The sequence below is a fragment of the Gopherus flavomarginatus genome, chromosome 9, assembly GCF_025201925.1.
Source record: "Gopherus flavomarginatus isolate rGopFla2 chromosome 9, rGopFla2.mat.asm, whole genome shotgun sequence".
Classification (NCBI taxonomy): domain Eukaryota; kingdom Metazoa; phylum Chordata; order Testudines; family Testudinidae; genus Gopherus; species Gopherus flavomarginatus.
The window spans coordinates 90,742,031-90,756,870 of NC_066625.1; the positions used below are offsets into that span (position 1 = coordinate 90,742,031).

The window sequence follows — 14,840 nt, forward strand, 5'->3', positions numbered from 1 at the left end:
TTGGTGAATACCTGCTCTGTCAGGTGCATTTTTCTCTATGTAGCATTTTTAAAATGTGCTGTATGCTTCTTAGGAACTGAATTGCTCCTACGGTGAAATATCAGCCCATGATTCTGAAAAGGTGCTTCGAGCGATCCTTTCATCCCAGCAGCCTGACAGATGCAAGAAAGCCCAGGTGTTCATCACAACACAGGGTCTCCGGTCTGAAACTGTGGCAGAACTTGTGGCTGAAGAAATCATGCAGGAGTTACTGGTATCTTCTGAAAGGAAAGGTGATGATGGTGGTTTATTGTGTGTTTCACCTCTGCATGCATCTAATGTCCTTTTTAAAAACTTTTTGGTTTGTAAAGTGTGTGTGTGTGTGTGTTTGTGTGTGTGTTGGAAAAACACTTGCTGACAGTGTATATGTGGTAACTGTAGTATTCAGTGTTTGTGCAATACTTTGAAACTGTAAAGCTCTATTCATGCATTAAGTGTTGTTAGCTGTTTACCTTGTTGTATCCAGTGCTTTGTTGCTTTAATGAAGGTTCTTACAAACAAGACTTTTAATAGCAAAAAATGTGCTGTTTTTGTTTTTAAATAACAAGTCATGGCCTTAGTAACTCCAACCATCTCCTCCATTAATTTCTTACAAAGGCAAGAACGGGAGAGTGGCCTGGTATTTTAAAGATTTGTGTATTTTTTTTTAATGGCAAAATAAATAATATTTTGCTCAAATAATGTGAATTGGTTTGAATTGTTTTCTATACTTGGTGTGGCTTTTTTCAGCTGTGACAAAGTCAGTGTATTTTTGGATAAGAAACAACCAATCTCCGCTGTAACAAACAATATAGCCATGCAGTGGGTTTGTATTGGATTGATCTGGCAAAACAAAAATGTGTGACTTTTAGACATAAATGATTGGACTAAAAGGGCCCTCTTGGGATTATATCATTCCGGCCTCTGCATCAGGCAGGAAGAGGATACACTATGTTTTCCATAAACGTAGGCTTACCTTTCCTCTAAGAACAATTAGCATTTGTGACATAACTGTCTGTGTTTCTCATTGTATGCACAGGGCAAAAGCAGATTGTGAACCCAGCTAATGAGACTCAAGCATTCCTAGAGTTGGCCAAATTGTGCAAGGATCATACACTGGTTGGCATGAAGTTATTGGATAAAATTTCATCTGTACCTCGTGGAGAACTATCTTGCAGTAAGTAAATAGTAAATAATACTATATGTAACTAGCATTTTAATAACATTGACTATTTTGGGCTCTGTATCACATCATGAAGTGTTTGGAGCACTTGTGAGGGGAATATTCATTCTTCATTCTCAAAACTTGGCTTTCTGTTTTTAAAAATCTAAGAAAAAAAGCGGGGGGGGGGGTTTGGCGGCAGGGTAGGGGTGTAATTAGCTGGATTCTATTGTAACACACTTTCAACCTGTAACTTTTACCAAGATTTTTTTTCTGAATAAAGCTCTTTTCAGGCTGTATTATCCTTTTTCTCAGAGTGACATGTTCAGTATTTACAAACCTTACTTAGCCACTGCTGGCTGGCTGCCAAAAGTATCCCGCTTACATTTTGTAGGCGTAATTAGACCATGTCCACGAATGGACAGCTATACAACAGGAGTGAAGTTTTGGCCAAAGACGGCCTATAAATATTTAACAAAGAAATGTGTAAAATACCACGCTGTTAAATCACCTTCCTAAGAATTTGGCCAGAAGACTTTTCTAAATCCATCCACAAAACTTTAAATAACAACTTATTGATTTGAGATTTCCAAGCTATCAGTACAAGAACTTCTCTTCAGTCTTAGAGAGAATAGGGAATTCCTGTATGGATGCCCCAGGTACTTATGCTTTGATCTATTTCTTGTGAATACATTTTGAAATTTCTCTTTAATAATTTTTAGGGTTTTTAGAAAAAAAAATCAGTAATTTAAAGATCCAGACAGTTTTCCACTTCAGTATAATCTTTCATTCGTCACTTTTATCCCACTGGACTTGCACTGTCACCCAACCTTAACTTTGCCCCCTTATTTTGTTCTGTTATGGAGATATGATGTAGGACAAATGCTGTTTTCATATACTGATTATTAAACTTTAAAAAGGGGAAGTCCCAGGGAATATTCAATTATGCCAGAGTTCTCTAGCTTTTCCCATTGTAATTTCTGGGTATTGGAGTAGAATAACATTTTTATGAATGGCATGGGAACCAGTGATTAGTCTGATGTTCTGAAATGTGTTGATTACATGGTGGTTAAGGTTTTTGTAACTTATGATGCACCTTGCATGTATTTGTCATTTATGTTGTGTAGTAGCTAACATATTTTAGGATGAATGATAATGTAGAGTGTGTGTTTATTTGTATTGTGGTTGTGCCTAGGAGGTGTCATGGAGCAGGATCTCATTGGTCTGGGTGGTGGTATGGTGTATTAAAACTGATTCTCTAGAGGAAGAAGAACTGCATAGTATGCTGGTCGTTTCCTGTTTTAACTTTTTGAACACGGTTTTGCACACCTTGAGGGCGACAGAGTGATTCCAGTGTAATGATCATGGATAAGCAAAATAGCTTCCCATTTCCTTTTCTGTCGGTGCCTGGGAGCCTTCTTACCTCTTCTCTTCCTTGGGGAGAGCATCCTCTTCCCAGCCACCTGTTTATATCCCTGCTCCCAGTCCATGGATAGTTTCAGATGCGACAGTGAAGGGCACTGTCACACAAGCCTGGATACGTGCAGAAAATCTTATCCCCTCCCTTCCCCTGCCCCGCAACGTTTAATAATGTAAAACACCAAGCGTTCTGCTTCCAGACCCTGCCCATTAATCAGCCAAATGTGAATCTTTCATCTGTGCTCTTGTAAAATGGTTTATCTACAAACTGATACATTTAATCCATTTTCAATTGTGGATGAGTGAACTTGTTCCATATCAGATACCACCTGGATATCACATATATGAATGGTCTTTTCAAACCAAGATGCAAAACTTTGGACCTTAGTGTGGAAAAATGGACTTATTGCTCCAGTGTCCTCTCATGGCTGGGCATGATATAGCAGATCTTTTTTCATCTACCACCCTCTGCCACTCCGGTCCTTCTGTGGTCTCTCTTCTCCTGACCTGACCCTCCAGAAGTCTCCTCTTCTGCAGTGTCAATGTCCCACTTGACAAGTCATTGATAGAATGTCTTCCGTTCCCCTAGGGCTCCTCTTCTGTTCCACGCAGAGTAGTGGCCTCACGGCTCCTCTGGAGACTTCTTACCAAACTCAAAAGCAAAACACAAACTACAATGGAAGCAACTTCTTCCCCCTCCCTTGCACTTACATTTTTAATCCATCCTGGGTCCCTCCCCCGACTCTCCATTCTTCTGCAGCATGCTGACTCTCAGGAGTTACCTCCTGGGGGCCTCGTCTGTACTCTGGATCCTTCATTCCTATCTATTCCAAGGCTGTCTGCCTATCAGTTGGCCTCCTCTCAGGCCCACTTCAGGAGTCTCCTTCACCTGATGCGCTCTCCCATCAGGACCTGTCCGAGGGTGTAAACGCCCTCCTGAAGCTCCTCTTCAGCTGAATGCCTCCCTGAGTTTTTTCTCTGTAGGCCTAGGTCCTGCCCTTATGTCAGAGCTCATCACTCAAACATGCTTCACCCTGGTGGTTTCTGTCTCTCTCTTCAGGGTCCATTCTGTACTGCTCAGAGAGGGACTGCAGTTATTTCCTTCTCTCTCTGTAGCCACCTCCTACTCTGAGTTTCCTGTCTTTATAGAAACTATTCAGCTTCCCCTGCTGGGAGTCATCTTTCACTGGGCCTTAGCAACCCTCCAGGTGTAACCATGTGGTGTTAATTGGCCTCTCAGGCCCACACTAACCCTTTCATCCTCTGTGTGGGGTAGACCCCATCACACTTGCCTTTTTAAATTGAGAACTGACCTGGCATCATGGTGGCTGGTGTATACATTGCGCTTTTGTTAAGCGGTCTCCTTTCCTTGTAAGGATTATATTCACGCTGCAGAGAATAATCCAGAGGATCAGATTCTAGCGCCAACTGGAAAACCACACTGAATGTGTGCCGTTACAGAAGCTGTCATGGGCTAGATGCCTCCAATTCACTTCTAGCGCTTGTAACTTTAAAATGATAAATCATCTGCCAAGTTAGCACCGATTTCAACAGAGATGCAATGACTAACTTGCTCAGCTTGTTAACTGAACCACCACATTTTCTCATTCTCTAGCTACAGAGCTGCTGATTTTGGCCCATAATTGCTTTAGTCTGACATGTCACATGGAAGGAATTATTCGAGTCCTGCAAACTGCTCGACTTCTCACGGAGGAACACTTGGCCCCCAGTGAGGAGTACGGCCTTGTGGTATGTGTCCATCACCATATTGTGCGAACCACACTCTGTACACAGCTCTCCATGCAATGGTAGCAAACCAGATGAGCATGTGGACTAGATGGCTCATGGAATTGGAATGCAAAGCTTTCACCTCTAGGTCACTGGTCTTTGCCCAGCCTACATGTATAGATACCAAAGGTTGTTACCTTTGTGATGTGTGTTTTGTGGCCTGATGATCATAGCTGCTCATGGCTACGTTTCCACATCACAAAAGGATCACCATAGTAGTTGGTTTGAAAAATTGATGAGGCTGTGGCAGAATGGAGGGGTAGGGAGCATGCAATGTCTTGGTTTTGGAATTTCAAGGTTTCTCAGACACTGTTTTGTGAAATGCAATGATCCACATTACCAAGCTATCCTGCATCTTCTATTGCTGCTTAGTAAAGGCCCCAGCAGACTTGAGACGTGCCTGCTTAGTGACATGAGATGTCATTCCAAGTTGGAATTAGTGTAAGGGACTGGAAAGCTCACTGCATGGATTGCACTTGATAGAAAGCTTTACTTTTGGGGTCTGGTCATTTGGGCTGTTGATCATTTGCCTTTTAAAACAAAACAAAAAAAAAGAAAATTTTCAATTTTTAAGAAAGGGGAACAAACTAACCCTAATATACACGGCTGCCTCTTTGTGAGATAAGATTTTCCATCATCCACTGATCTTTATGCCATTCTCTCTAAAGGTCCGACTCCTTACTGGTATTGGAAGATATAATGAAATGACGTACATATTCGATCTGCTGCATGAGAAGCATTACTTTGAAGTGCTCATGAGAAAAAAGTTAGACCCGGTAGGTGCAAAAAACAAAACAAAAAAACCCCCCACTAATGTGTGTGTGAGAGTGAGTGAGTGAGAAAACAGATACCTTCGCTGCCAGTACATTATCTGGGGAGTTTAATAATTTCTGAGTATTAGGACTGAAATCTCACCCTACAAAGTGAATGTCTTTAGATGGTTGATGAATACAAATCACAATTTTAAATGAAATACTTTACCGTGTTTTCTTCTTTCTTGCATATAGTTATTAAGAGACTCATATGGTTACTTTAACAGCATAGATTGTCTCGTGATGTCCTGGACACAGTAAAAATCAGTGTAGGAGGGAAGGAAAACAGCTATTTCTCACAACTCCAGTAATAGAAATTCGGAGGACACTATGTATTTTGTGCTGGGTTGGACTCTTTTTGTGTTTTACATGACAGACACTCTGTTACAGAGTGCTGACTTACAATTAAACGTACAAAAATATGGAGGCTGCCAGATGTTAACAATTCTGTTAAGTATATAATTAGGAGTCTGCTATTCTCAGTGATACTTTAATCATAGTCCCATTATGTGTTGAAATGTTTCAGGGGCAGCTTAAGGTGGCGTGGATTTGATTTTCCTTGCAAGTTCTCTAATAAAGCGCAAATCTCTGAATACCTGTTCTGATGCCCTTTCTCCTAACTAGAGTGGAACTCTGAAGACAGCTCTGCTAGATTACATAAAGCGCTGTCGGCCAGGGGACAGTGAAAAGCACAATATGATAGCCCTGTGCTTTAGCATGTGTCGAGAAATTGGAGAGAATCATGAGGCAGCTGCTTGTATACAGCTTAAGCTCATTGAATCTCAACCATGGGGTGAGTAGGAATTATGGAACCACGACTAAGTGTGTTTGAATATAGCGTCTCGTACAAGCGTGTTGCATTGCTATGCATCATCAAAAAATGGCTTAATTTAAAATCTTTTGTAAATTAAGGGCATTTTTTCTGTTGGATGTATTGTTGTGTAAGTGAGAGATGGCTGGTAAGCACAGTTCCAGTTGCCTTCCCTGCTGACCTGCACGTAAAAATGGAAAAATCCATGTCCATCAGCCGGATGCACTGAGTGGCCCAATTAGCCTGGCTCAGAGGTATTATTTGGTTACTCTTCCTTTCCAGAAAGTTGTGGCGTTCCTGGGTTTTGTGCCGGTGGAACACCCCATTAGCACCACTAACCAGGCGTCTCCCAGTGTGTTAGGACATGATGCAGTTTTCAAAGTATTTTCGACCTTTGTGGGTAGATACTTTAGCGAGCCTAAGCTTCCAGTGATTGCATGTAGCTCTGATGTCATAGTGAATGGAGCATGTAGGAGTGTCACTGTGGAACAAGGCCCAGTGATGTAAAGGGATCTAAAACACTTGAGTTCTGCTGAACGCTTTCTTAACCTGGTTTGTTGAGGGCAGTCTACACACATGACAAAAGCAAATGAATATTTTGTATTTGTTTTCAAATCACCTTTAAAACTCCTGCTTAGATTCTTGTAATTGCTTGGAATTTTGTTCTGTACGCAGCAGAGCAGCATTTCTTATGCTTTCTGCAGAGTTAGGGCATGAGATTCTTTCTAAGATATTTTGGCATGTTGCTGCCTTCTGAAATGTCGGTAGACAGAAATTTTTAAATATGAATTACGAAAGTGTTCGTTGCATATTGTCTGCTGCTGCAGCTGTAAAAGCCAGGAGTGCTTGCTTTAAAGTTCTTTTTCCATTTCAGAAGAGTCTCTCAAAGATGTGCCCAACTTAAAGAAACTGTTGATGAAAGCTCTGACACTCTTTATTGATGCAGCCGAAAGTTATTCTAAGGTAAATTGAGATGGAATCTGAACTTTGAAAAGTATTAATTATCAGCATTGGCCAAGTAAGGCTGAGAGATGGATTAAGGCTGAATAGCAGGCAGAGCTTCCCTGGGAGTGATGCTCAGAGACCCATCCTGGTTGGAGAGGAAAAGGTGCTTTTGAAGCAGCCGCCGGTGATGTGCCCCACTGCAGTGCCAGGGGAAGAGAGATCCCTCTGACAGAGCCTAATACCTGAACCTGCTTATCCTCGTGACCACTGAATCAAAGAGTAATTTATTGCTCCCTGCTCAGCTTTAATATCTGGGATTCTATTTAGAAGCTTTCATCTCATGGGAAGGAGAGAATCAGTTGGCTTTGGTGCTGAGCTAACACTTTTAACTTGGGGTGAGGGAAAGTAGAAGAGTGTTAAAGGTGTGATCAAAGACTGGCCTCCACGTTACAATAAAAGTGAGTTGCTGAGTGGGGCTTCATATATACGTTCATTGAAAGTGATTAATCAAAGAAACTGCAGTGATTTACAAGACAAAATACTAACATAGGTCTGAAGCCTCCAGAGCTGTGCTTGGGAACATGTACCACAGATTCCCTATAGAAACGCTACTCCAGAGCTTGGTTTTGCTTTTCTGTTTCGACTCTTTAATTAGGATTCCTGTGTCCGCCAGTCCTTGCGCTGCAACCGGTTGACAAAGCTGATAACTCTCCAGCTTCATTTTCTGAATGCCAGTCAGAGCACGATGCTGATTAACCTGAACAGACAGAACCTGATGGATTGCATCATGTCCTTGCCCAGATTCTACCAGGTATGGTGACCGAGTAAGGGATGCTGCCTCAGTTTCACTCACCACAGCACTATAAAGGCTCACAAGGTGAAATGCTGCTCCCCAGATTGAGAATAGAAAATATGTTTGAGAATAAAGACAGCTGGTGGCAGTGGCCATGTTACAGGCAGGTGGCAGCACCTGCAGCCCCAGCAGTGTGGGAAGCCAATGGGAAAAGGCATTTTACTTCTCAGCTTCTGTAATTCACTCAAGGGAAGAAGGTCCTCAGACAGAAAGGAGGACTTTTTAAAGAGAACAAATAGCCCTTCAACACCAGAGATGGACCCTCCCTCCAACAGCAAGTTGAAGTGAGAATATTCTGGCCTCTTTGGCTTTCAAAGTTAAAGGAGATGAATTCTCCAGACAAAATATGTTCCCCAGTTGTGTGTCCTGTCCTTCCATCCCCCTCTCACCATGTTCTTAAAGAAATGTTAGAAGACCTGCCACTCCGTGTTTATGTGTTAGCTACAAAAGGATCTCTCAGAACTTGGTGACTGGGCAACAAAATGGCAGATGAAATTCAGTGTTGATAAATGCAAAGTAATGCACATTGGAAAACATAATCCCACCTATACATATTAAATGATGAGGTCTAAATTGGCTGTTAGCACTCAAGAAAGAGATCTTGGAGTCATTGTGGATAGTTCTCTGAAAACATTCACTCATTGTGCAGCGGCAGGCAAAAAAGCTAACAGAATGTTTGGAATCATTAAGAAAGGGATAGATAGTAAGACAGAAAATATCATATTGCCTGTATATAAATCGATGGTATGCCCACATCTTGAATACTGCATGCAAATGTGGTCGCCCTTTCTCAAAAAAGATATGTTGGAGCTGGAGAAGGTTCAGAAAGGGCAACAAAAATGATTAGGGGTGTGGAACGGCTGCCATATGAGGAGAGATTAATAAGAATGGGACTTTTCAGCCTGGAAAAGAGACGAATAAGGGGGGATATGATAGAGTTCTATAAAATCATGACTGGTGTGGAGAAAGTGAATAAGGAAGTGTTATTTACTCGTTCTCATAACACAAGAACTAGGGGTCACCAAATAAAATTAATAGGCAACAGGTTTAAAGCAAACAAAAGGAAGTATTTTTTCACCCAACACACAGCCAATATATGGAACTCCTTGCCAGAGGATGTTGTGAAAGCCAAGTCTGTAACAGCATTCAAAAAAGAACTAGATAAGTTCATGGAGGATAGATCCCTCAATGGCTATTAGCCAGGATCGGCAGGGATGTCCCCTTAGCCTCTGTTTGCCAGAAGCTGGGAATGGGTGACAGGAGATGGATCACTTGATGGTTACCTGTTCTGTTCATTCCCTCTTGGACATCTGGCATTGGCTGCTGTCGGAAGACAGGATACTGGGCTAAATGGACCTTTGGTCTGACCCAGTATGGCTGTTCTTATTTTAATGTTTGAACGTGTTTATATGATAATCTTCTGGGTCTATTACAAATTCCTGTCTTCCCCTTTCTCTCCTCTCAGGGCCCCAAACTGCTCCAAATTCCCTTTAACTTCAGTAAGAACGGAATCTTCTAGCCTTGAATTTCCCCCCATTCTCAAGTTTCTTCTTCCCTGTCCATCATACCTACTCCACACTCCACAGCCCTGTTTATCTATAGTTTCACACTGACCCTTCCATTCCTCCTTAAAAGAATGGCCTTGTGACAACAGTGTAACAGCTGAGCCAGAGAGGCCATGGCAGTCTGCACCTGAAATGCTTGAGTACTGCCGAAGTGCAAACAAAAGCAGGCAAAATCACATGGCTGGAAAGCTTCATCAGTTAAACCAGCTTGTGGCCCATCCTAGTCAGTAATTCTGGCATGTTCTCCTTCTAGGCTGCTATCGTGGCTGAGGCTTATGACTTTGTTCCAGACTGGGCTGAAGTTCTGTATCAACAAGTGATTATAAAGGGTGACTTCAACTACCTGGAAGAATTTAAGCAACAAAGGTTACTCAAATCTAATGTGTTTGAGGAGATTGCGAAGAAGTAAGTATTTCTGCAACCCTGCCTGGCTATGCCTTTTGGCTTTCTGGCAAGTGACTTCAAAGAGAGTGGTTTGATTTGTATTTGCTTATAGAGTACAAGTCATCTGGCTCGGTGTCGGTACAGTACCCTGCTTGGGGAGAGCAAAGTTCAGGAGGAATTCTTACCCCTTATCTCCAATCTTAAGCATGTTGTGTTGTGGAGACCATGTGGCTGGCCCTCTGGAGCACTGTAAAGTAACCTACCTGCCTTTCTAAGAGCAGCAGTGCTAGGTTGGGCTCTGAGATAACTCTTTGCTCTGCCTTCCTTGCCAAGTGTCATGGTGGAAGGAGATCTGGGAACGTTGAAGTGTAAAATGGTGATCCCAAAGGGAGTGGCATGGAGATCCCCTGAGTACTAGCTGTAGTTGAGTTTTGTTGTTCTCTCACATGACCTTCTCTCAAGATAGTAGATACACTGTTTCAGTAATTGTGCTATTTGCAGGCCAGTGTGAAAACAGGTTTATATTAATTCATCAATGCTTAAAGTCAATTCATAACAGAGATCACTTGTTTTTATACGTACAAAACCAGAGTTTTTGTTGAGGTAAAAAATTATTTCCTGAGTGAAACTAGTTACAGTGTTGTTCTTACTTTAATTGATCTCGCAAACATGTAAGAAATTAGCAGCTAATTCTTCCGTTGCATAGTCATAAGGAGAAGTTACTGTAATGCCATCAAATTAAATATGTTTCAATCATCTCTCACATACCCAGCTCAAATCTTGATCCTTGTACCTTCTCACTGACTTCACGTACAAGTTGGCAGACTCCAGCCCAATCTATAGCTCCTATCTGTAAAATTATAACTATCCAGAGGTGGTGTGAGAGTTAGAGTTACTGACATGCACACAAAGTAATTGCTGTGGAGGGGAAGGAGGATTGTGTGGCTAGCACAGGCGGTCAGGACACTTGGATTCTATTGCCAGCTCTGTCATAGACAATGCTGTAAAAGCACCTTGGCTGAGTAACTACCCTACGTTATTGCTGCCACCTCTCTTGGGTTCCCTAAGCCTTGTTCTGTTGGCCCTTTAGTGCATCATGTACAGAATTAAATTCACTGCTCCTGGTGGCAGGGTTCATGGTGCTATTTACTACATTGGGAAGCACTTCGCATTCGATAGCACCTGGTGTGCTCTCAGCCATTTAGTGTGGTGGAGAGAACTTCCTGCAGAGCTCCGAACTCTTTAAAACCTAGTCCGATTTTTTTCTTTAACAAATGTCTAGCTTTAAAATAATCTTTGCAGAAGAGTACGGAGAAGCAAAACACAAATCCTTTCCGAGAAAGGTCTGTTCCATCTCCACAAGTTCTCTGCCCCTCACTCCACAGCCTGCATTTTTCTTTAGATATCAAACTTCTTCGCATCTCATGTGATAATCTTCAGCTTTGTCAATCTTATTTGTGAGCTCGTCCTTTCTCCCCTTTTAATATAACACGAAATTCTGTCTCAGGGTCAAACAGCACCAGCCTACTGAGACGGCTCAGAAAAATCTGAAGACTTTACTAACCTACTGTGAAGACATCTACATGTACTACAAACTGGCTTATGATAACAAGTTCTATGATGTGGTAAATATGCTTTTGAAGGACGCGCAGACTGGCTGTTGTCTAAAGGATATGCTGGCAAATTAGATTCCTATGGCTTGTACCGTGATTTAAGAAAAACAGAAAAATCTTACTTTAATCCAGCTCCTGGTCACTTGTTTAACTCAGTATATACTGCAAGGTGCCTTAAAAAATATTGGTTTCAGTATGTGAAATTTACCATAAAATCCCAGCACTGTTTTGAACGTCCCTGAAATGCAGAGACTATTAACCCAAAGTTGTTTTGGACAATAAACAATTCTTAATATTTAAATCAGAGTTTTGTAAAAGCCTGCTTGGTGGGCCTAGAAGATGGTGCTCTGGCTAGCTGGGGTTTCAGCCAGACCTTAGTCTAAAATGTCTTTGGCTAATGTAGGGGCATGGATAACTGGCTTCAGCAGGAATTACATTCAAGCCTCCTTAAAAACAAAGAACTGACTAATTTTGCAGCAGTAAGATCCTCAGCATTGATGTGAGTTGTACTTACAGTAACAAACTGAACATCAGATCAAATATTTATCTGCTTAAAATAGGCTAATGTTCTGCAGACCTTACAGGACCACTAGTGCTGGTAGAATACTTGAAACATTCATATTAAAAAGTCTCTTGCCTATTTTTCCAAAATCTTCAGCGGAACCAGTTTGCCTAGGATACTCCTCTAGTGCTTTATACAAATGAGATTATTTTTACCTGCCCACTGTAAGATTTATAGGAATACCATAATAGTCAATGACAAGAATGGACTACCTCCGTATTCACAATCAGCTCCCTACTTAACAGGGTTAAGATGTTGGTATGTGCTTTTAGAGTACACTCTTCTTTTACCAGTGAAATAAAGGAGAATTTGCTACATGAAAGTATGTGGGGGGGGGGGGGGTGCACACAGAGTACCAAATTGTCTAACATTCACCCTATACAATTTGTTTTGTTTGCTTCTATATTTGTATTATAAAATCTTTAAAGCCTCTAGCATAAGTACTGATTGGCTGGGAATAAACCTCTTTACAGCTGTATGCATTTTGGAAACTATTGCTTAAATACTAGTTCCTAATCTTCGTGTCTTACATGCAAAAGTGAATCACCACTGCCTGCTTTGGGGTGTGGGCATGTGCACTAGTTAACTGTTTAAGGCAAACTTATTCAGAAGTTTTTGGAAAATGAGGGGAAATCTGTTTCCAGTTTTCTGAATAGGTCCAGAGCTAGCTGGAAAGTGTAAAATCTAGACACTTATTGTCCAGAAATCATTCCCTTAAGTGTTCTGACAAGTTCTGTCTGCAGCACTGTCAGTGGCGTTCCCAGGTGGTGGCCTATCACTGTAGCAGGAATAGCAAATATAATAATTGGGCTTGGGTGTCTATCAACAGGCTGTTTAAGAATGATCCATCCATCAGGAAAAGCATCTCTGATCTTTGTGACACTGGTATGTAGGGGAGTGGAAGGGCCTAAGTATCCCTATTGTAGCAGGCTGTTTTGCCTCAATATTCAGCCCCCAATTGCACTGCTCTGTCGCAATGGAACTAGTGCAACTCAGTTGAAATGAAGGGCTGGAGTTTCATGCTTTGCGTCCTCACCACTGGCTAAGAACATCTTCATCAGAAAGCTGCTCAATCTCACAGAAGTATTTTGAGCACAGAACTGCCTTACTTTTTCAGACGGGCTTCAGGTAGGGTTAAGTTAAATGTTCAGTATGACGCAAATGCTATTTACCTTTGGCCATACCAGTGTATTTTAAAAGCAAAGGCTGATTTCTGGAGTTGGGTGTGTTGGTTAGAAGTTTTGTGTTTCCATCAAACTGTTTACACACACTTCAGAAACGGGAAAAATTGTCCAACTGTAGCAAACAGCTTTTCCTTAAGCTGCCAAGAACATCGAGTAGCATAGTCACCTTCAGCAATGTTCCCATTCACCCACATACTGCAAGCTTCAGACAATTTTGTCTTAAGTGCTAGGATAATGCATTTTTGTATGATTAAGATTCTGGTAATTTGCTCCTTATTTGACTGTCCTACCAGATATACTGACTATTGGAGTTCCATATTTCTTGCTAGTTAATGATCAGCTGAAGATTCTTTACCCAGTCAGTCCATAATATAAGGATTAGAGGCTCTTGCATCTAATTAGATAATAAGATTATCTTGAAGGTGCTGTGTACTTTACAGCAAGCTGGAACTAAGTTTCACAGCTGCTTCCATTCTTAAATTAAAAAATGGAGGTTTAATAGAGTTATAAAAACTGAATTTAATATAGAAACATTATTGAAGTCAGGGACTAGGTACATATATATATACACATCTATAGCTGCTTGCAGAATTCAGGCTTGTTTGACATGGTGCAGTTTTGTTTGGAATAAGCACAGCTGGCTCTTTCAGCTAATGTGATCTTCACAGCTGACAACTAAATTTCATCTTTAAGAAACATCCCACTTAGATAAGTGGAGTGAGTGACTGCACTTCATTTTGGGCTGTTAGTCTGCACTTGGTTCACATTTTCAAGTTTATTTTAATAATAAAGGCTACAAAATAACTTGAACATTGATTCCTAAAGCACCATTCTTCAATTCTACCCCACAGGCAGCTGAATTTCAGTTCACACATACATCACTGAAAGACTTTTTTTTTGAGCAACAAAGTAGTATTGGGGTTAGGGAGTACCACGGGTAGAATGAAGAAGCTACCAGCCAATCAGTCTCTTCCAGGTAAAATATTTTTTCATAGAAAAAGCAACATAGTGAGGATTTGTTATGCCTGTTAGCCAAAACATGTTTTAAAGAAGGTCCTGTCAGATCAGGGCTACATCTTTAAAGTGATACTGTATAGTCACAAGGTAAACAAAACCACCACCCCATACATTAGAAATTGGCTGCCAAAAAGACCAAAAGCAAGACCACTAAGGTTGAGCAATAAAAAGGTAGCGTCATGACCCATCTTAACTGGTATAATTTGAGACAACAGTAAATTCTAGTGACACCCAAGAGGCAGAGACATACCTGTCAACTGTGCCTGGAGGTGGTGGAGCATCTACAGCCAGAGACTCCATGACTTATAACACTGGGGGAAAAGTCAGCAAAATAAAGACTGATCACATAAACCTAGACTTAGATGCTAGAGACTTCCACAGCATGTAAAAATACAGGAGAGATAAAAAGGAGGAAGGCTATGGAGCTAGCTATACCTCTGAGCCTTCACTTGTCTCTAGATGCATCCATGTCTGACTGAGCTCTAGCCCTGTAACAGTGTACCTGGCAGGCTTTGCTTCTGATCCTCCAGCAGAGGTGCGAGAGTGTGTTTGCCAGGAACAGCTCTGGGTGCTGAATCTCCCTCTCAGTAGTGTGACTGTTCAGTGTCTGTTGATCTTTTGGCTTCAAGCCTTGTAACTTTGGCTGGAGTCTGGAAGTAGTATCACCCCCGCTAATAGCTTGGGCATTATCCAGCAATGAGCCCCAC

General features: G+C 41.5%; 1 protein-coding gene across 1 annotated transcript in view; it reads left to right on the top strand.

Moving 5' to 3' along the window:
• SPG11 (SPG11 vesicle trafficking associated, spatacsin) overlaps positions 1–12,410 on the top strand; it is a 62,226-nt gene extending 49,816 nt beyond the window's left edge. The window contains exons 32-40 of the mRNA XM_050967374.1: positions 74–272; positions 1,058–1,195; positions 4,215–4,348; positions 5,056–5,163; positions 5,824–5,992; positions 6,885–6,973; positions 7,611–7,766; positions 9,627–9,778; positions 11,265–12,410. Coding sequence (XP_050823331.1) covers positions 74–272; positions 1,058–1,195; positions 4,215–4,348; positions 5,056–5,163; positions 5,824–5,992; positions 6,885–6,973; positions 7,611–7,766; positions 9,627–9,778; positions 11,265–11,445 — 1,326 coding nt within the window. The 3' untranslated portion in view covers positions 11,446–12,410. The remainder of the gene's footprint in view (positions 1–73; positions 273–1,057; positions 1,196–4,214; positions 4,349–5,055; positions 5,164–5,823; positions 5,993–6,884; positions 6,974–7,610; positions 7,767–9,626; positions 9,779–11,264) is intronic.
• The last annotated feature ends 2,430 nt before the right edge of the window (positions 12,411–14,840 follow it).